At 38.3% G+C, this 22120-nt stretch overlaps 2 protein-coding genes across 2 annotated transcripts in view; one reads left to right on the forward strand and one right to left on the reverse strand.

Moving 5' to 3' along the window:
* Positions 1 to 404: 404 nt before the first annotated feature.
* On the reverse strand, positions 405 to 4243 carry LOC141789894 (lymphocyte antigen 6G-like). The gene is made up of 3 exons (XM_074669417.1): positions 4086 to 4243; positions 3444 to 3551; positions 405 to 3291 (listed from the first exon to the last, which is right to left on the reverse strand). Exons 1-3 carry the CDS (start codon positions 4129 to 4131, stop codon positions 3137 to 3139), a joined length of 309 nt encoding a protein of 102 aa, XP_074525518.1. The 5' UTR covers positions 4132 to 4243; the 3' UTR covers positions 405 to 3136.
* A 3492-nt stretch (positions 4244 to 7735) lies between these two features.
* Positions 7736 to 22120, forward strand: part of msh3 (mutS homolog 3 (E. coli)) — a 44837-nt gene continuing 30452 nt past the window's right edge. The window contains exons 1-13 of the mRNA XM_074671339.1: positions 7736 to 8071; positions 8175 to 8295; positions 8536 to 8807; positions 9791 to 10015; positions 10405 to 10521; positions 10607 to 10724; positions 10807 to 10946; positions 11185 to 11351; positions 16234 to 16343; positions 16486 to 16600; positions 17002 to 17086; positions 19567 to 19676; positions 21453 to 21585. Coding sequence (XP_074527440.1) covers positions 7928 to 8071; positions 8175 to 8295; positions 8536 to 8807; positions 9791 to 10015; positions 10405 to 10521; positions 10607 to 10724; positions 10807 to 10946; positions 11185 to 11351; positions 16234 to 16343; positions 16486 to 16600; positions 17002 to 17086; positions 19567 to 19676; positions 21453 to 21585 — 1857 coding nt within the window. The 5' untranslated portion in view covers positions 7736 to 7927. The remainder of the gene's footprint in view (positions 8072 to 8174; positions 8296 to 8535; positions 8808 to 9790; positions 10016 to 10404; positions 10522 to 10606; positions 10725 to 10806; positions 10947 to 11184; positions 11352 to 16233; positions 16344 to 16485; positions 16601 to 17001; positions 17087 to 19566; positions 19677 to 21452; positions 21586 to 22120) is intronic.

Below are 22120 nucleotides of genomic sequence, written 5' to 3' on the forward strand. Positions count from 1 at the left end.
CTTGTTTGAAATGTCCTGTAAACACTACTGATAATACTGAGCACCACTTAAAGTTACAGATACAAGGCGCAGAAGGTAACTGAAATGTCTGTGGTTGAATCTCGTTGCACACTTTAGGAGAACCATAAATAGTAATGGAATGTAAAAAAGTAACACAGTGGAAAGTTAACCTCAACTGACATTGACAAAAACAAACCCCACAGCTTTGTTTTGTTTAACCTTTCACAGCTAAATGAGCCTGTTCATTATATCACTGTGTTTGAAATAGCAGGGAAAACAGGCTTTGCAATCATTTCAACCTGATTTTTAAGTTCATCTGACTATAATAGGCTTCAAGAAAAATGAAAAAAAAAAAAAAAAAAGATAATCTGCAAAAATTGTAATGATAATAATTCTGAATTTAATGTGTATTTGAATTAAATTGATCATGCTTGGCACAAACGTACACAAAGGCACTGTGGTCTGTTACTGATGACAGGACAACAGTATGAGACAATACATTAAAAGCATGTATATCTATTTACATAAAATGACTCAGATGGGCTGTATGTTGCTCTTTTTGGATAGAACAAGATACATACCATCTATTTGATGACACCCAGATATGACCAAAGTTTCATGACTGTAACAGGATCCAGATTGCTTTTTCAATTGTTGTGTTCAGGACCAGGAGTAAACTTTGAACTTTAGGTTGCAAAACATTGGTATAGTGGCAAAGACTTTTAAAAACGAAAAGAATATGCTGGAGAAGACATTTGTTTTTTGTTGATTTGTAGACAAATTTATCTAGATTTGAATACGGAAGCATCTGTTTCTTCCTCATTTTGCATCCCTGCATGCATCATGTAACCTGGCTTTGCCTGAAGGATGTCCTTCACCTGGGGCCAACTGAGAAACAACAGCCCAAGTTTGTCTGCTGGTTCACTTTTTAAATCTTCAGGTTGCCTGACCATACACAGCATTATTAATCACATCAATCATGTGTATGTTATCTCCAATGTATTTAATCACTATTCTCCACTCACTATAAGGGCTCAATGAAAAGTCTTCTGTTATATAAAGAGCACGTTTTACTAAGGTTTGGTATTCAGAGTTTACACCATCATTTGATCCCAGAGTAATTTCATGTAATCCATGCACAAATCTAATGAGAAGGATTTCTGTTCATTACTTCACTCTCTTTGACTGCACCCTGAAGGAACAAAGCTTCAATAAGGAGTCTCTTTCACACAGCTAGTCAGACTGACATGAATGAATGAAGTCAGTGATCCATAACAGCTTAAACATGTTTTCAAAGCTGAACTCAAATGATGCCGATGTTTGGAGCCCAATGAAAAGTCCACAGTTAATGAATGTGTAATGAAGTTAAAGATAAAAATAATAACACTCTCTTTGAGGTGCTGCACAGGTGAAGTACTTCACATCATTTTGAATGTGCTCAGCCTCTGGGATTTCACTTTGATTACCATAGGAAAAAGGGCTTTAAGTAAAAACCTAATTTGACTTGAGGCTTGTTTTGCACTGAATGAGAGCAAGTTCCTGAAAAGCAATCACTCAGACTAAACAGATTGGAAAGTAGAGGAATATTAAGAAAACTTATATTTTTTTAACTAAATATTATGACATCTTGATATTCTGACAAAGTACTTTCATTTAATGTTTGATTTTAACGGTTGAACTAATACAGCAAAACTTTAAACATCATTCCACAATGGAAAACAAATTAGCTTGTTTATTAGAAGAATGTTGAAATATGACCCTTTTACACTGCACCCTTTTTTCCCAACTGTTCCCAAGCACTCTTAGCCGCCAGCTCTCATGAATAAAATGTGCTGGATAAATAAAGTTGAGTTAAGAGCCAAGTTGAACTTTCACTGGCTGCAGGAAGAGCTTCTTCTGTGTTTTTAACTCACGCAAGGTATTCAGCTGTTTCATCACAAGTGCATCAACTTCATACATCCAGGTTATAGTTTTCCCTTCTGTAATGTGTGTTGTCTTTTTACAATGCTGTTACGCAACAAAAGGCAGCATCAATTTTCCACTGCTCTTGGATGTTTTTTTTTTTTTCCCCAGAAATGATTCATTGACCTACTTTCATTTTAGGGCTTTCCTGTGTAAGACATGTGATTGCACAAATACACCAAATACATCCAAGAGACTCAGAAATTCTCCACTCTTGGTTTTTGGTAAGCAGGTCACTTTCTGACTTTATAGAGACGCTGTCTTCCACCTTTGAGTCCTCAACCTGATATCACTTAACTTTTAACTTGGAACTAGGAAATTGATCCCAGGAAAATTCAGTTCTTATTAAGAGAAGCCTTGTTAAAAATGTCCTGTTAACACCACTAATAATACTAAGCACCACTTTTACTTACAGATACAAGGCGCAGAAGGTAACTGAAATGTCTGTGGTTGAATCTCGTTGCACACTTCAGCAGAACCAAAAACCTCAACTGATTTTGATTTTGATTAAAAAAAAAAAAGCTTTGTTTTATTTAACTCTTTACAGCTAAATGAGCTCATTTTATTCACTAGTGTTGGAAGTAGCAGGACATACAGTCATTACAATCACCTGTTGCTCTTTTTGGAGAGAAAAAGATACATACCATTTATTAGGTGATACTTACATATAAGCAAAGTTTTAAGACTCTAGCTGGATAAAGATTGCTTTTTCAATTGTTGTGTCAGCCTGGAACTGACTGCAGGTCGTATTGTCCTTTGTTTTGATTAGACTAACTTTATCCAGATTGGAATACAGAAGCATCTGTTTCTTCCTCATTTTGCATCCCTGCACGCATCATATAACCACGTATTTATTCAGAATCTCATGTAGGGTTACACTGTCAGCAAAACAAGTGTGCAAGTTGTGGCTGGGTAGCTGTTAAACCAAGACAAAGATGACAATGTGTAATCAACCAAACTTAGAACCTGTGAAGTCACATTAGCCACTAACACCTCTCATTCCTCTGTGATAATTGTGCACCTTGTTCTCATCACAGTCTAATGTCAAATAAAGCATCCTGTTTATCTGTAAATGCAACTTAATACATTTTTATTTATCTGAAGCTGTATTTATTCAGTCACACACACACACAATACAAAAAGTGCAGCACAGACATCAGAAAATCCCAGAGCTTCAGAGAAAGAGAGCCACGATGGCTGAGGAAACCAGCAGCAGGAGGACACCAGGGCCAGTTGGTACGGCACTGTTACACAGGTCCCCTTCGCAGCAGGAAAAGGCTCCAATGCATGCTGCGCTGTTCTGGCAGCCCTTTGTGACCACGGTTAAGGCTGCAAAATGCAAAGGGAACATTATCAAAAACCCAGCAGCCACCATCATTCAATTACAGAAAAATGTTGCTTTATCTTTTTGATGACTGATTCTAGTGAGAGCTTGGAACTTGCTCTATTGCCACAAGAAATTTAATGTTAGAAATTTTTACCGTTCACTTCGAGGGTGTAACACCGATCGAAGATTGCCGCACAGGTTGAGGTGCCAGTGCAGGATTTGGGGTCTGCAGCAGTGCATGTGTAGCATCTTAATCCATATGCTATACAGAGAGACAAAACATGAGCTCAAGATGTGCAAAATACCACGCAGTGTTAAGAGGTTTCATGACTTTTCCCAAGACGTCCACACCCACCATTTCTTGGCAACTTAACAGAAATTTATACCTCCACACAACCACAGAGTAAAAAAATAATGAGACTCTGAAGTGGCAGTTATATGCTTTAGAAATACATTTTCTGCCAGACCTGTAAAGTACTGTAAATAACAGAATATTAAGGCTGGAAACTGGGAATTTGAGCAAAAGATGTAGCCAGGAGTAAGTTTGACTTACTGATCAAACTTTTGCCATTTGTTATTGTTATTTGCATGCAGTTTACCAGAACAAGAAATGTAACTATCAGATAAAAGCTGACAGAAACCCAGCAAAGCCATTTTCCTCAAGGAGTTAATTGTTCCCTTAACTTTCGGGCACCACCACACTAAAAAAACAAACAAACAAATGCATTCTTCTTCTTTTCTATCAACAGCAATGATCAATCAGTGAGCAAACTGTGAACACAAAGTCTATTCTTACCTGCAGACAGAGTCACAAACAGAATCAGAGCTCCGTAAGCCTTCATGGTGAACAGGAGGAGAAGCAGTATGTTGATCAGCCCTGCAAGAGATGAGAATAAAAGCGTTTCCTCCTTTTTTTCCCTCTATCAGCCAAGTCGACATTTGCATTTCCTCACAAAGACCTCCTCCCAAATGACCTGAATAACGTCAGTCCTGAAGTGACCTCATTATTTCAGGGCTTACAAATACTTTGTTTCTGGAAATGAAGAAAAATACTTTGATTTGTTCCACATTTGCAGAAAAGTAACGGATGCTAGAATGTTTCTATGTGGAAAAAAAGAGTTTTCACGTCTGCTTTTCTTCTACATATTCCCTTATACTGGAGAGAGACACTTCCTCAGATCATTTCTTCACCTCTGCTGAACTGATTTAATGATGAGTTGACACAGGATGCGGAATCAGACATGTTGAAACAAATGGAAAACTTTGACGGAAAGTAACTTGACATGCTGATCCAGTAAGTTAACATTTGATCTGCTCTTACTGCCAGACACAGTCATCAGTAAAATGCAAAAAACTAAAACACAGCAGGGCACCAAAAGTATTTAGAAGTAATCATTTTCTTTAGGTAGTTTTCCACATATGGACACATTTAAACAAACTGGGCATGTGTTTCTGAAATAATCTGATTACATCAAAATCAACTCTTGATTATTTTGTAGGAAAGCATGGGGAATAATCATTTTCAGCATTTTCTCAGCATTACTCAAAGCTCTGTGATAGTTTTATTCCATATTTCTGTTACACACCCTCATGTCTCAAGGCACAAATCCAAAACTGCTGCCTGCACTGCAGTTTGGCACACAGTGAAAGCAAAAGAATCTCAAGGAGTTTCGCAATACTTTCCCCACAAGATGATGATAAACAGGAAAGAGGTTTTTAGAGGCCTGTTCTTGAGGTTGACCACCATTTGATCCCTATCTCACTGAGATTAAATGGTTTGTGTTTTGGAAAGGAAAGGCAAGTTTGTACCACATTTCTGTAACAGGACTAATCAAAGTGCTTCAAGGCATAAAGAATAATTACAAAAGGTCAACAAAACACATTGAAGAAAACATTTAAAACCAATTCAAAGAGAACATTAAAATTCAAGTAAGAAATGAAATGACAAAAACAGAAGATTACACTAGTGTAAACTGATTTTGAGATGCAAGAATAAAGTTAGAGTGGAGTTGTGCAATGAGTAAATTTGTTCAAATCCAGATGTTTGGGGCATAAAAACTGAATGCTGCTTCTCCATGTTTGTTTCTGACTCTGCAGACTGAAATATGACCATCTGATCTAAGAAGCCAGTGTAAAGACCTCAGAACTGGAGTGATGTGATTCACTTTCTAGGTTAGCTGAAGCTAAACGCATGGACCATTTTTTCAGGTCCTACTGACACAGTATCTAAGTGATGGTAAGCTGACTTTGTGTCTTAAAAATCAGGTCAGAGTCCATGATTACAACCAGATTTATGGCTCAGCCAGTGTTTTTAACTCTAACGGTTGCTCACCGACTTGTGTTGTCTTTTTGGAGCCTTGATCATCAGGTTACGTTGTAAAGTATAACCATGTGTTTATTACTGTTTATATGTAAACTGTTATAAGGAAAAACACGGTATAATTATTTGCTGATGAGGGGCAGGGCAGATATACAGATATAAAGTTTAAAACAGTTTTAGCAATCAGCAATGCCACCTAGGGACTTACACCCCAGAAACTTCGCCTTAAGTCCCACCTTTATTTAATTAAACACAGTCAAACAGGTAAGGACTGATGAAGGCAGAGACAGGGTTTCAAAATAAGTTCCAAAGTTTATGAAAAAGGAAAGAAAGTCAAAACTTGATCATTTATCTAAGAGGGGAGAAAAAAACAAATGAGGGTTAAAGAGTATTATATTTTTACGATATTTAACGTAGGCCTTCCACATGAGTAAAAAATAAATAAATAAAAAACTATGATGCACTCCCCAACATAAACTTACTAACCAAATTTAAGTTAAAAACAAGAAATCCAACCAAACAAAATAAACTTAGTGTAACAGAACACACACACACACACACACACACACACACACACACACACACACACACACACACACACACACACACACACACACACACACACACACACACACACACACACACACACACACACACACACACCAATCCTCATCACAATAAGGTGCAGTCTATCATGCCCCAGTGTCAAACTTGCATGCAAAAGGTGGGGGACTCTAACCCTGAATGCCTAGCCTCCCAAAGTAGTTGGATTTTCTGAAAGAAAACAAAATAGTTACACAACAAAAGAAAGCAACAAGCAAACCCAGTTGGTAAGCAACCAAAAATGTATAAAGGAAAACAAAAAAAAAGTAAGAGGGGCAAAAACAGCTGCAGGTCTATATTTGCAAAAGAGATTTTCTCCTATTGAAATAAAGTGGTGGTACCATAAAATCCCAGTCATCCCTTTCACCACCAGAAGAAAACTGGGATTCTAACAGGGCGGAGCTTTAACAGGCAGCAGCAAGAGGCCCACCAAAAGGCTCCAGCTGCATTATATAAAGTGGTCTGCTCAGAACAGGGAGGGGTAGAGAGGGAGCTGCATTCAAGAACAGCACTAAACTGGATCCTTGAAAGTGTTTGGTCCAGGAAAAGACCAAACATGCTTTACTAACATTTTGTAGATTTTTTTTTTTTAAATTTTGTTATTCATTTAAGCAGAATGTACTTTTTATTTCTTAATTATTTTATTTATTTATTTATTTATTTATTTATTTATTTATTTATTTATTTATTTATCTTTTTATTTTATTTTATTCATTTATTTATTTATCTTTTTTTTTTTGGGGGGGGGGGGGGGGGGTCTTATCACAGTTTATGTTTCATCGTCTTCTTCGTCTTCTTCTTCTTCTTCTTCTTATTGTTATTATTGTTGCTGTTATTATTATTATCATTATTATTATTATTATTGTTATAATAATAAAATAATAGTAATAGTAATAATAATAATAATAATAATAATAATAATAATAATAATAATAATAACAACAATAATAACAATAAGAAGAAGAAGAAGAAGACGAAGAAGATGATGAAACATAAACTGTGATAAGACCCCCCCCCAAAAAAAAAAAAAAAAAAAGATAAATAAATAAATGAATAAAATAAAATATAATAATAATAATAATAATAATAATAATAATAATAATAATAATAATAATAATAATAATAATAATAATTATTATTATTATTATTATTATTATTATTATTATTATTATTATCATTACTATTATTATTATTATAATAGCAAAAAAAGTTATAACAATAATAAAACAGAAAAAAATGTAGACCCATTACCGCACTTTACATCTGACAAGGGAGGGTGATAAGCCATGGTACAAACAGAAAGATTTCTAGAGAAGCTTTAGGGTACATCATAAAGAATACAAATGCAGAATAAGAAAATATTCATAAAGGTACCGATCTTGTGAACCAAAGGACACACTGGAAAACACTTTCACTTACTTTTAATAAACGTCATTACATGTCAAAAACCTAACTTTTTTTTTTAAATAAATTGTCAGGGTTTGTGATTGAGTTTTTCAAACGTTGTAACCGGAAACCTCGTTTTCTTCTGATTGGCGTGACGCTCGCTGCGTCACTTACGCGCCTGTCTGTGAGATCAGCACATGCGCCGCTATGTTTGGAAAAGCCGGACAGCGAAAGTCTCCCTTCTCCTCTTAAAATATCATGTGCATAGATTTTCATGCATATTATGAACTTTAAGTTCTTATGTATTTAAGATGACTGTGAATTGAAACATGCCAAAGTCTCAGAAAAAGACGTGCACTACTCAAGCCTCCATCAGCAGGTACTTTGGTGGACTAAGCAGCAGCAAAAATGCCTCCAGCTCTAAGTGTGGGATTAACCCAAATCCTGCAGAACACAAGCTTTCAAGAGGCAAGGTGAGGCGTGCACGTATAAATACTTTACCAACACAGACTCCTCCAGATCATACATGTTTTACTCCATGCGAATTCTTCAATGTCAACTGCTTTCGCCCTGCAGCAGAAACTTTCTCCCGATGACAGTTTTGGATTACCAACAAAACGAGCCAAGCTTTCTGTGCAAGACGAGGTAAAAGAGGACGATTTGGACTGTGAGACTGATTCCTACCAAAGCACTAAAGGTGAGTTCACTCTTAAACCCACACATCTCTATTTAGATTTGATCAAAAGGCGTCATATGCTTGTGGAGTATGAGATGAGCCTCTGATATGTAAACAAGACTCACATTATAGTGTCGGTTTTGCCATCCATGAACTGGAATCCTTAATGCATCCATATGAAAAAAATCTCCACAAAGACAAAAACATTTAGGGTTGTCTCTTTTCAATATGCACCTCCTAATCAGACCATTTTCTCGTCAGAGGCCACACTCACATTGCCCAGAGGAGTAGGCAGCCTCTGTTCTTCCACCTTGGAGAAGCTCAAAAGTTTCAGCGTTGGCTACTGTGATGTTCAAAAGGAGGAAAAGAGGCAAGAAGGTCCTAGCAGTAAAATCTGTGCCCAAGGGAGCAGCTTTGGGTCTGCTCATGAAAACACAGATTTACACTGTATTAACAACAGACCCATGCAGACAGAGGAGGAGCATGAGGATGAAGAGGAGGACAATGAACAGGAAACTGCTGCTCCTAAACAGGTACCCAGTATAAATACTGGCTTTATTATATTACTCACTTGACTCATGTGATTTTAGGAAAAAGGCCTCAGGATAGAGGTCAAAACCAGCATATTGACACAGTCCGTGTCTCCAAGCGCTTTGAGTTTCAACTTGTTTACAATTTTCTGTATGTTATGAGATACAAACATGGATGATGTGAAAAGCAAACAAGTGATCAAATTATATTCTTTAGAATTCATCTAAATTACTGTCATGGGACGTCATCTAAATGTTGAAGTAGTTACTTTTTCTTAATCAAAAAGTCACTTCCAAAAGGAAACGTTTTAACTGCTAAGTCAACATTTTCCTGGGTTAGCCATGTTTTTTCATGACATGATTTCAAGTCTGTTAACTTGGCAAGTCAAAAGCAAAAGTTGAAAAAAGTTGAAAAAGTCATTCTTTGTTAGGGCCACTGACATTTCTGAGGGTTTGGCCAGTAAAAAAAAAAAAAAAAAATCAGACATAATTTTTTTAAAATTGTGGATTTGAGTGGGAACTTTGAGTCCTGTGACTGAATTTGAGAAAAGACTTTTCTTTTTAAGTCTATAAAATCAAAATTTGGAGCATGAAGTTGGAGTTCCGACTTCTCTTTTGAAATTATGTCTTTACAGTAGTATATTTTTTAAATGGCAGAACTTGTTATTGAATGACCTTACTCTTTTATAAGCAAGGCAGCATAAAAATCACTTTCTCTGACCCCTGACTTTTAAAAAGACAACAGTAAAGTTGGTCATAGCATCATCAACCGTGGGAATGGTGGTGCTATGACCATTCCCACGGTGGTGCTGTGACCACCACCATGGTAATGGTGAAGTTTCTTTGTGAAATGGGGAAAGAATATGTAGAGTTGTTGTTTCGTTAGTGAGAAATAAGGAAGTAAAATCTTGCGGTAGAGAACTATGTGAAACTGTGATGTGTGAAAAGAGAAGAGATATTCTCTGTATTTTCTTTTCATTTTGCAGGTGGTCCACTTTTCTCAGTTTGCAAAGCCAGGAGGGAAAGGAGGGAAAAGTGGAAAGAGTGCAGATCTGTGTCCTCCTGTGGAGTCTAGCGCCCTCTCTAGACGATCAAAGAGTGTATACACTCCCCTGGAGCAGCAGGTCATTCAGCTGAAACAGCAGCACAAAGACGCATTGTTAGCTGTGGAGTGTGGATACAAGTATAGGTTCTTTGGAGAGGATGCTGAGGTGAGACCTGGGAAAGGAAACTATCTTTGTGCATGTGCCTTAAAACAACAAAAAGTAAGAAAGAGAGGAAAACAGTTATTTGGGTTCAAGCAACCCCTTGAAAAAATACTGTAATATGGCAGTAACGGAGTGATTAAAAAACAGCTGTAGATATGAAATACAGTACATGACATATATAAATCAGCAATGAGTCATTTTATAGTTTTAGATAGTAACAACAAAATAGTAGATAACCCAAGTGTTTTTAATTGCAGTTGAAATATTATTCCGGTTTGTGGTTGTGATTAAGATTATTTTAGAATTTAAGGCTGAAAGTGTTTTTGAAGCATGTTTTGAGGGAAGAAGAAGCTGAGCAGCACTCTGTCTGGCCTGTGTGTGTGTTTGAACAGGTTGCAGCAAAGGAGCTGAACATCTTCTGTCATCTGGATCATAACTTCATGACGTGCAGTATCCCCACACACCGTCTGTTTGTTCACGTCCGACGGCTGGTGTCGCATGGACACAAGGTACTAGACCAGTTTTGATTAGTGTTTATAAGCTGTTTACGCTTAGCTTGTTTCGTATCTTTTAATACTTGTCTTTGATTTCTAGGTGGGTGTGGTGAAACAGACAGAGACGTCAGCCATCAAGGCCTCAGGAGCCAATAGGAATGCCCTGTTCAGTCGTCAGCTCAGTGCGCTGTACACAAAGTCCACTCTGGTGGGAGAGGGTATCCTTTAAAGCTGTGGATTTCTCTATGTCTATCTGTGTAAATGTCTATATGGTTTGTTGGTCCTTGATGGTCTCTGAAGATGTGAACCCAGTCTGCAGGCTGGGGGACGAGGAGGAGGGGACCTGTGGGGATGTTGTGTCGGACCCTCCTGACAGTTTCCTGCTGTGTGTCAGTGAGAACTGGGACAAACCAAAGAAGCAGCTCACTGTAGGGCTGGTGGTAAGTCTGAGTTGTGGATGCATAAAGAGAATCTGTTTATTGGAGTTAAGTTTTAGCAGATAATTATTTATTTCCTAACAATAAATGCAAAAGTTATCATTTTATAGCTTCAGCTTTAAAAAGAAGTAAAGTAATTTTATCTAAATCCAGTAAGGACACAAAACTTGCCGTGATAAACAATCAAAGACTTGCTTTCTTTGTTGTTGCATTTACTTGATGCATGTTTTTGTTGCTGTAGGCGGTTCAACCCAGCACTGGAGATGTGTTACTGGACTGCTTCCCTGAAGGTCAGTCTCGCTCTGAGCTGGAGGCCCGTGTCCTCAAGATCAGTCCTGTGGAGATCCTGGTGCCTTCTGACCTCTCAGAACAAACCCACAAACTCCTGCAGAGCATCGCAAATGCAAGGTAAAACCATGCGGACACTAGGGGGCGATCCAAACCCACTGCATGAAAAGTGTGTGTTCTGGCTTGCGTCGATTGCCATCCCTGTGAGTAAAGTGAGTTCTGTCTGGATTAGGAGGACTCTTCTCCTCTGTAGGTGAAAAAAGAGTCTAACCTAAGTTAATTTCAGAAAAGTTCATTCTTTATGTTATGAAGAAACTATTTGTAAAAAGACGCTTAACTTCAGTCCACTCAGGTGTATATTTTTTTCATTTGCAGTCTCCCTCTGTGATTCAATAAGAGAACCCAGTCCAGATTTGTACACCTTGGACGGCCTAAGATAAAATAAAAAAAGGATACATATTAATGAGAAAAATAGTTAATGTTTTTCCCCATGTTATTAAAGAAAAATAGATCTACTATGATCACTATGAAACAATTTAAATCTATCTTTTGACACATTAAAGATGCTAACACCATCATTTCAAACCATTATAGTTGTTTGACAATTGTAAAAGGATCACACGCTCAGCAGGAACCCACAGAGCACAAAGGGAGTTGTCAGATTAATGTTGGACTAACAAGCTTCAGCTGAGTGTCTGATGCTGATACAGTTTTCATATAATGCATCAGACTGCTGCATTAACTGCAAGATCAAAAAGTGTTAGATAGCTCGTTTGTTGTTCATCTGCTGACTCACAGTGGCAGCAGCCGTGACTTTAAACAGAAACCTGTTGCCTTCATTGTGTTGCCGACATTCTGCACCCAGCATGCTCAGCTCGGCGGGGACCGTTCCCCTGGGTCTACATGTGATTGCGTTAAGCTGTGAAAATGAAACGAGGGAGTGGGAGGAGAGCCGACTGGATGTGATTAGACAGGGCTGGTTGGATGAATGGGAGGGATGTCTTCCTGCTTAGTCTTTGGCTCCTTCATGATCCACATTTCTCATTTATCGTTTTATATTCCCTTTCCACTCTGTTCAAATCTCCTCCCAGAAAATAGGTTTTCACTGTATTCATGCCTTTCTTGTTTTATTCCTCCCTTTCTCACAATTCTCTTTTTCTTCAGCAGCCTGTGTTGAGTGATAATAGCAGAGATGGGCCTGTAAAGGCCAGTCCAATTATTGTATTTGAACAGCACTGCTCTCTAGCGTTGTGCTCTTCAGAGACAAGACTCCTCTCAATTTGCAGCCTGTATCATATAAATACAGGACACCTTTGTCGATTCACATCAGACAGGAAATTTATCACATTTATGTGCACACACTGTACCCTAATATGCCGGGGTCACTGCAAATCATTTCTATCTGCAACCTCCCAAGATATTCTTCCTCTTGGTTGTATTGTGCTCTCATTTAGAGATCATCAGTTTGAAAAGGAGCGGCACAAATGTTTTAACATAGATGTTGTATGCATATCAGCTTTGTCAAAGGAACCCATCAGGAAAGACCAAAGAGGAGTTAAGGTGAATATTTGAAAAAGGATTTTTGTAGCTGCTGATGAAGCTCAACATCTTGTCTCCTGGGTGGGCTGACGAGACGGGCCCCCTAGCAACAGGATTTATGTGTGTCAGTGGAGCGGCAGGTAATGAGTCCCTTGAAAGTTGGTAGTATCTAGGATGCAGTATTGGTTGTTTTACTTATCCTCAGCTTGGAGTCATGAGTCAGGATCAGAGCTGTGGAGTGTCTCAGAGCAGCTAAAAAACTTGTTTGATGGGATTGACTTGAAAGATGATAAATCAATAATACGTTAGTCACTGGTTCCATCCTGGGGACAAGGTTATAATAGTTAACTAAAACGAAACTAAAAAGGAAAACTAAAATTTAAAATCCATTGCAGTTAACTCAAACTAATAAAAACTAGAAAAGAAAACAAAAACGAAAAGTAAACTAAAACTGTATCTTGTGTTCACAAAACTAACTGAAACTAACTTAAATTACAGACGAAATGTCCTTAGTTATAGTTTTTGACAATATTAATAGCCTTTAGGATTTAAATTAATCCGGCACATTTTCCCAAACAATTTTACGACAGTTTTCGGCAGTTGTCAGCGCCATACAGCACCATCACAGCAACGTACTGGGACGTGCTTGTTAACTGCACTGACTGGCTGTGCGCTGCGCTGGGACGAAAACGTATAGGAGCAATAAATCAGAGCATCTGTAATAGTTTAATTTCATGTGAGTCTGACTTTATTGTTACAGAGTCCAAGTTTCCAATTATCAAAGCCCATATTATATTGTTTTATATAATTTATGTTTTTATTATTTTTATTTGATTAATGTTAACATTATTTTATATAATTTATGTTTATATTTTTATATTAAGTTTATATTATTTTCTTGTGTTTAAGGCAGTAGCCAACAGTTCAGTATCAGCATTGACTGAGCAGTGAGCACTATGTTGAACTGGAAAATAAACTGTATTACAAAATATTTACTCTGACCTTTTTGAATCCTGCACCTGGCTAATAAGGTATGAAAAACTAAAACTAAACTGAAACTAAACTGAAACTAAACTAAAACTAAGACTTGTTGCAAAAATTAAAACTAAATAAAACCTAGAATGACCGCTCCAAAACTAATTAAAACTAAACTATAATGGAAAAAAATGTCAAAACTAACTAAACCTAAACTATAATTACAAATCTAAAACTATTTTAACCTTACATGGGGAGTGGATAGCTCTACAAAAGCAAAAAAAATGACTAAGTTTGTCTGTGTGTGAATACATTTCAGCTGTCACTCTCCAAGCTGTGTATTCACCCTAAAGCAATAGAAGCTACTCAAGGACTTTCATCTGTTGTCCACATTGACCTCTGATCTGTGGGGAGCTTCCTCTAAGCATTAACCTTTAGCCGTCCATGTTTCTGATCGATTATCATCATCACAGCGCTCTAAGCCTTTAAAAAAACATGAAAGGGGTAGCATGTTGCATCTGAACCACACAGTCCTTCGCCGCATATGAGTAAACTTAAATGGTGTCAATCTGTGGAGTTAGATTTGGATGGATCTCAGTAAGAGCTAGGTCGGCTATTATGGAATGTTTTGCAGATATTTGTTATCTTCTGGCTAAGGTTGTATAACATAATTTAAAATAACATAATATTCTTCATTTTATTATTCAATGGTATCAAGAAGCAAAGATGCTTATGATGTAAAAAGATCCCTCCCCAAGAGTAAAAAAAGGACTGTAACTGTAAGTCAAATGTTATTCAATTATTGTTTTTCTGTGATTACACTCTAAAAATTACTCACTGCACAAACATGCTGGGAAGAGCTGCATTTTTTAAAATTGTTGCTGAAGTTGCGCCACTTCCTGCACACTTTATGTCTCTCTGTTCCACCCTCTGTCAAAGCTGCGACACATCTAACTTTACTCATAATATTTTATAAGTAATAATGCGTTAATAGCTTTCTGCTAGCATTGTAACATGTGGATTTATGTTCTGAACGTGTAAAGTAATGAAGCTGCTAAAAATAATCATATCAGCATAAACTGACTCAGTACATTAGAATCAAAAAGCTTGCATCAATGTGCTTGTTTTGTGCTAAATTTTCACATTAGTCAGCAGCCAGGAGCATTAAGTGTACTCTCTTGTGCAAATCTCTGTTTTTAGTGTGTCTAAAAGAAATCATTTTGAATATGTGGTAGAGGTGTCCCAGTCCGATATTGATATCGGATATCGGTCCGATATCGACAAAAAAAACAAGTATCGGATTATATTGGAATGCATCTAAAATCATCATCTAAAAATCTCCGATATAAGCAGTCCATACCAGACTCCGCTCATGCTGTTTTTATTTGATTTATTTAGGTTATTTTCTGGGTCTTCTAATTTATTTTTTATTTTATTCAATTACTAGTATATTCTTATGTTTAATGTTAAAATTTCTCTTACCCATTGGTTAATAATAAATGGATCAGTTTTTCCTCATACCTACTGTTGCTGACTACTGTTCTTTGTTTGAATAATATCACTTAATCAAACCTTTTCTAACATGACAGACATACTACAAAATAAGTAATAAAAGCATGTATGTTTACATGTTTAATGCTGATATCGTATCGGATTAATATTGGTAATGGCCAATACTCAATGCTGCAGTATCTGTATTGTATCGGAAGTAAAAATGTAATATTGGGACATCCCTAATATGTGGCACTTAGAACAAAGACCGTCTTTTTGTTGGACAGTTAGTTGGTGTAACTCTTAAACTTAGACTGGAATTTCAGACAAACATCTGCTCATTTTATTTTATTTTTTTTTACATAAACCTGAACCTGTCCCTTATGTTGTTGCTTAAAACCACTCTGAGCTTTTATAAACTCAGCTTAAGAGATCTGGGTCCTGTCAGGGCTCTGCAGATGTGCTGCACTACACCAGTCCTTAAATCAATACCAGTGATTGGCACTGTTCTTGTACACCTCATAATCTGCTTTATGTTATTGTTTAAGTGATTGATAGTTATAGTTTCACTGCTGGGAAAAACGCTGTCTATTGATCAGTTATATAAAGCTGTATTCCCAGCCCGATCAGTGACAGATGACAATTCCTGTGTGTGAGAGAGAGTGTATCAGCATCTGGAAACAGAAAAGAGAAATTCTCTCACTGCGTCGAGAGCCACGTGTTTACCTTGGTTGCCCTGGCAACTACAGAGCGGACAAAGCAACTGAGTCCTTGAAAGCAGCGATGCAGAGAAGGTGAATGAAGCGATAGAGAGATGTGATGGCGCTAGGGGGAAAACTTGCATGTGTGTTTTCAGAGTTGACTGTGCTGCTCTGTGAAGCTGAGTCTGATTTTCCTCTGGCAGTGATCCAATCAGATCTCAGATGCTGTGTCTCCTGCTGTTTGTACAGTTACAGTCACCCGACTCCTTAAAACATGCTGTACTTTTGTTCGACAGTGCTCAGGCAGACGACCGCGTGAGGATTGAGATGAGAGACAGCATTCAGTTTGAGTTCGCCTCTGCCATGAACACAGTGACTGAGTTCTACTGTCACACCCAGGAGAAAGGTGTGTGTGTATGCGCATCTGTTTGCCTCTCCTTTTCCGATCTCACACATTCAATGAGTCAGAGACAGCTGAGTATAGCTCAGGAGTGAGTCTGCGTTTTCTCTCTGAAAAAGTAGCGTGTTTGTGTGTCTGTGTCCTCCAGGCTCTCGCTCTCTGTCCACTGTGGCTTCCTTGGAGAGCGCAGTGATCTGTTGCCTGGGGCCTCTCATCCACTACCTTCAAGAATTCAACTTGGAAAGAGTTCTTCGGAGTGAAAGGTACTTGCCACCAAATGTTCAGACAAACTGACCCCACAAGCTGAATTTCCTCTAATCTGACTGGTCATTAAAGTCCCGTGAGGAGCTAAACCAAAGAGTCAGAAAGTAAAATCAGTCTCATTATTTCTTTGATTTGAACAAATGAATGTTTCAAATATTTTTAACTTATAATTATGAATTAAAGCTGGAGTATGACCTTAAAAAGCTCTGCCCCTTCTCTGGCCTTGTTCCAAAGCCAAGTCTCTAAAAAACACATCTGACATTTTTGTTGTTTTAAAATGCACCCGTTATCTCTTTGTTTTCTCATTTACATCATCTGTAAAGTGAAGAAGTTCAGTTTTGTGTTGCACAAGATGATTACTAGATCATGCAGATGCATTAAACAAATTTACTCCATGCAGCTCATTCAGGCGTCTCTCCTGTGTGTCAGAGGGCATGAGTCTCAGTGCAGCCACCTTCAGGAACCTCGAAATCCTCAACAATCAGGTGAGCTAGTATTCTTAGTCAAGGTTTAAAATGCCTAAAACGATCTGTATGAAATGGATCGAATGATCACTGTTTCACACTGTTGTAGGGAGAGTCATTTTTCTGTTGTGCGGCTCACAAACTCTTCATGTCTGGACTGTTCGGAGTCCATTTGTTCAGAATTGTTTCCATCTGTGTCATCTTCACTCTCTTCAGTGTTTGTTTGGGTTGCTGACTGCACTTGTGAAGTTCAAAGCTTTGTCCAAATGATGAATAATTTCACTACAAAATGTGCCTTTGAAATAACAGAGTGACACAAAACAAAGAGATCAGTGAGATAATATATTTATATATTGTCACATCAAAGTGTTATCTAATGTTGTACCACTCATCTTTGCTTTGGTTGTTGATTTGACCATTGTGCAGCTTTTCGTTTCGAGCCAGCATTGTCAATGTGCGCATGTTACCATGCTGCTGTCTGATGCACATTTGTTCCCATTCACAGCCCCACAGGGCCATAGACCTGGACTGTTTTGTACAATATGTTGGGGTTAAATTGTAAACCATGGATGTCTTTGCTATCAGATATCAAAGGAAGCCACATCCTTTGAGAAAGATCCGTCTCAGTAGCTGCTACATGCTCCTCCATCTCCACCAGCTTGTTGCACACTGTGGCCATCTGTTGCTTTGTAGTGAGCAGTCAGTGTGCAGTGTGTTTTAAGGCTCTGTAGCTGAAAATGACACAGTGAGAGGAGTGGAAGCAACCCATAGCAGTGGCATTCTCAATCTGCTCTTTGTGCTGAATATTATTACAAGGCTCTTCATCAGAATTAGGTAAAGATGGTGAGAACAATCTAAGCAAGAGACCACTTTTCATACCCCACATCAATTTAAGACTCTCTTTAGCCTTTTTAACATACTGTTATCAGCTGCTTTAAGTTCAGTTAATAAAAAATAGTTGATAACTAAATAAATATGAATATATATATCCTTAGTTAACCCCACAAAAAATAGGTTATTTATTAAACTTAGAGCAGCTGATGTATACACTCACCGGCCACTTTATTAGGTACACCTTGCTTGTACTGGGTTAGACCCCCTTTTGCTTTCAGAACTAATCCTTCGTGGCGTAGATTCAACAAGGTACTGGAAATATTCCTCAGAGAGTTTGGTCCATATTAACATGATAGCATCACACAGTTGCTGCAGATTTGTCGGCTGAACATCCATGATGAGAATCTCCCGTTCCACCACATCCCAAAGGTGCTCTATTGGATTGAGATCTGTGGTGACTGTGGAGGCCATTTGAGTACAGTGAACTCATTGTCATGTTGAAGAAACCAGTCTGAGATGATTCCAGCTCAATGACATGGAGTGTTATCCTGCTGGAAGTAACCATCAGAAGATGGGTACACTGTGCTCATAAAGGGATAGACATGGTCAGCAACAATACTCAGGTAGGCTGTGAAGTTTACACCATGCTCATTTGGTACTAAGGGGCCCAAAGTGAGCCAAGAAAATATCCCCCACACCATTACAGCCTGAACTGTTGATATAAGGCAGGATGGATCCATGCTTTCATGTTATTGACAGCAAATTCTGACCCTACCATCAGAATGTGGCAGCAGGAATCCAGACTCATCAGACCAGGCTATGTTTTTAAGTCTTCTATTGTCCAATTTTGGTGAGCTTGTGCGAACTGTAGTCTCAGTTTCCTGTTCTTAGCTGACAGGAGGGTCACCCGGTGTGGTCTTCTGCTGCTGTAGCCTATCTGCTTCAAGGTTGGACGTGTTGTGCGTTCAGAGATGCTCTTCTGCAGACCTCGGTTGTAACAAGTGGTTATTTGAGTTACTGTTGCCTTTCTATCAGCTCCGACCAGTCTGTCCATTCTCCTCTGACCTCTGGCATCAACAAAGCATTTTCGCCCACAGAGCTGCCGCTCACTGGATATTTTCTCTTTTTGGGACCATTCTCTGTATGACCTTTCTTCCCCATTCTGATGCTCAGTTTGAACTGCAGCAGATCGTCTTGACCATGTCTACATGCCTAAGTGCATTGAGTTGCTGCCATATGATTGGCTTATTATATATATATATATATATATATATATATATATATATATATATATATATATATATATATATATATATATATATATATATATATATATGTATATAGACTTGTCTGGTTTTCTTTTGTTTATCTTGTGGAACATTTTTCATAGCCTCAGTCAAACAGCCGACTGTAAAAGTGACATGAATTAAATTGTCATCTCTGCGATCACCAGTAAATGTTCAGTGATTACCCAGGCTTGCGTGGGCGATGGCTTTAAAGTTCAGCACACATGGAGTTCAAGCTCAGTTCAAGCCTCCTCAACCCAACAGCCTGTGGCTTCCATCACCTCCTCTCCTCTTATTATTTTTTTGACATCATTATGCTGTTTTGGTATATCAGGATGATGTCCTTGTGAGCTGTGTTTGTGTGTCTTCTTTCCATGACAGACAGATGGCGGTGTGAAAGGCAGTCTGTTGTGGGTGTTGAACCACACTCGTACTCCTTTTGGAAAGAGACTGCTGAGGAAGTGGGTGAGCCAGCCCCTCACAGACCCGCAGTGAGTACAGTACAGGGCTTCTGACAGAGCAGGGCTGTCAGTGCTGAGCTGAACTGATGCAACAGGAGTCAGTTTCACATGTTGTCTCTAAATAAATATGGAAAATACAGGTTTATCTGCTCTGTCAGGCTATGTTAGGTCTTTCCTACACAGGAGAGAGCCTCAAAGCACTCTTGAATGACACAATCTTTTTTTATTTCTAGACAGCAGTTTGTGAGACCATTGAGATTTAAATGAGCATATAAAAGAGATAACAATGTTCATTTCCTCTGTAGTCTTTAGTTTTTTGAGGATAATTAGAACTGAATACAACCTAGGAGGGACAATTTGTTTTTATCAGAGTGATCAAAAGCATGTCAGGGAAGAAGAAAAGACAGAAAATGAAACAAAAGCAAGAAAAAAACAAGTCAGCATTACAGGGCTCTTTGCTTGTAACTTCTACAAAACCTGTCCCCACATGGTACTAACACACTTCTCCCGTTAAGTCTAGGGTTTATTTAACACATCTTTCTAAAGTGACATTATAGAACCTTTACTTTGAAAACTCAACATGCACGGGTCTGCCAATGTTTTACATACGCTACAAAAAGCAGATTAAGAGGGGTAACTTTGAGCAGGGTAGGATGAGAAATAATCGTAGGTAGATGTCAATATCTTTTCAGTATACTTCTCATTTTAATAACTCTATTGTCTGTTTTGTGACTGTCAGTAAGCCTCAGAAAACACAAGGCTCTTATTATTAAACTGTCTAATATCACAGTTATTAGAATGGATTCACAAAAGCCCTTAAAATTTGAATACTTGATTTATTTCTCACAGCCTTGCAGAGCTGTTGTTACTTTATCCAGATACTGCAGCCCGAAAACACAAAATGTGTTGTGGAAGCGACCTCTTGAAATAAAACCGTCAAAACTGACTCACAACACTCCTGCTTCAAACATCCTCTCAGTTCTTATACAGCAGCACTATTCCCGTCCTCTGCCCTGAAGTGGAATTTTAGTATCCATATATTGATTGTGTGTGTATGCACGCCCCCCTGCGTGTGTGCCTCCCACAGTGCAGGGATTACAGCTTCGGATTTGACTCTACTCTCAGATTATACAGATAGCTCCTCTGCAGAAATTTACAAGAACAAAACCCAGATTACAAATTAATTCCACCACACACAGTGCTGCAGCGCAAACACTGATCTGAATGCACACAAATATGTCTGGTCTATTATGTAACTTTGCATGATGTTATCTGCTTTTAGTCTATTCTCTGCAGATGGTCTCTTCTCAGAATCATTTGTTTTGTTCTCTCTGTGCATGTATTGTTCTGACTATTCTCATTCACAACAAATACAAAGCTTGATCTGTGGCCCTGAGCTTCATAATATAACTGTGAATGTGGCACGCCAGCATCAGGCTGGAGATGTGCAGGGCTCACTAGTCAGGCTGGCTGTAATTAATGTGCGTCTTAAATGCAACAGAGGTGCTAAAAAGATTTGAAAATTCAACCTGATACAAATTACATGGTTTGATTATTTCCATGGATGGCTGGATTTTAACTTATTCACACTTTTCCACTTGTGGTAGAAAATCTGTAGCAGCTAATCAGCTGCATTTTGACTGCGCCATATTTTCAAGCATCTTTTTGAAAAACAGCTCCTTTTAATCATCATTAATTAAGCTCTGGGAATGACAGCTGTGATTTGGCACCTCAGTTTGTGTGATTTTGCTTCTGTCTGATTCTTCAGTTTCTCTTTCTTTTTCCCTTTTCTTCATGAACCCACAGCTCCATCTCAGAGAGGCAGGATTCTTTGCAGGAGATCCTTGAATCGGACTCAACGTCTCTGAATTCTGTGAGATCTCTGCTGTCACATTTGCCGGACCTGGAGAGAGGCATCTGCAGCATTTATCACAAAAAGGTACCATTAAAAAGAAATACACACACTCACACACACAAACATACATACTCAACAGGGTAACATATTTTTACATCCTTAAGTGGTTGCTTTTGGAGAGATTGTTATTAGTCCTGTCACTCAGGATCCGCTTATGAATTTTCCTTTTGGTGGGAAAAAAGGTTGCTCTTCCTTGTCATTTCCTTTTTTTTCATATAAAAAACACTACAACTGTTTTCTCCCTCCTCTTGAAACCCCTTATCCCTCTCCGTCTCTGACTGTTTTATGGCGTGCTCTTGATTAACAACAGGGAGCGGTCGCCTCAGTGACACTTACCTGATTGTCTTACACAATCTCATTTCCCATCTGAGCCATTTTTGGAAATGTCAGAAGGCTTCATCCACGTGTGTGTGTGTGTGTGTGTGTGTGTGTGTGTGTGTGTGTGTGTGTGTGTGTGTGTGTGTGTGTGTGTGTGTGTGTGTGTGTGTGTGTGTGTGTGTGTGTGTGTGTGTGTGTCATATATAAATGAGAGAGGCACTCTGATCTGAGCTTCATGTCT

This window comes from Halichoeres trimaculatus, unplaced genomic scaffold (assembly GCF_033239565.1).
Source record: "Halichoeres trimaculatus isolate MK-OKI-2021-1 unplaced genomic scaffold, fHalTri1.1 fHalTri1_scaffold_5, whole genome shotgun sequence".
Taxonomy (NCBI): domain Eukaryota; kingdom Metazoa; phylum Chordata; class Actinopteri; order Labriformes; family Labridae; genus Halichoeres; species Halichoeres trimaculatus.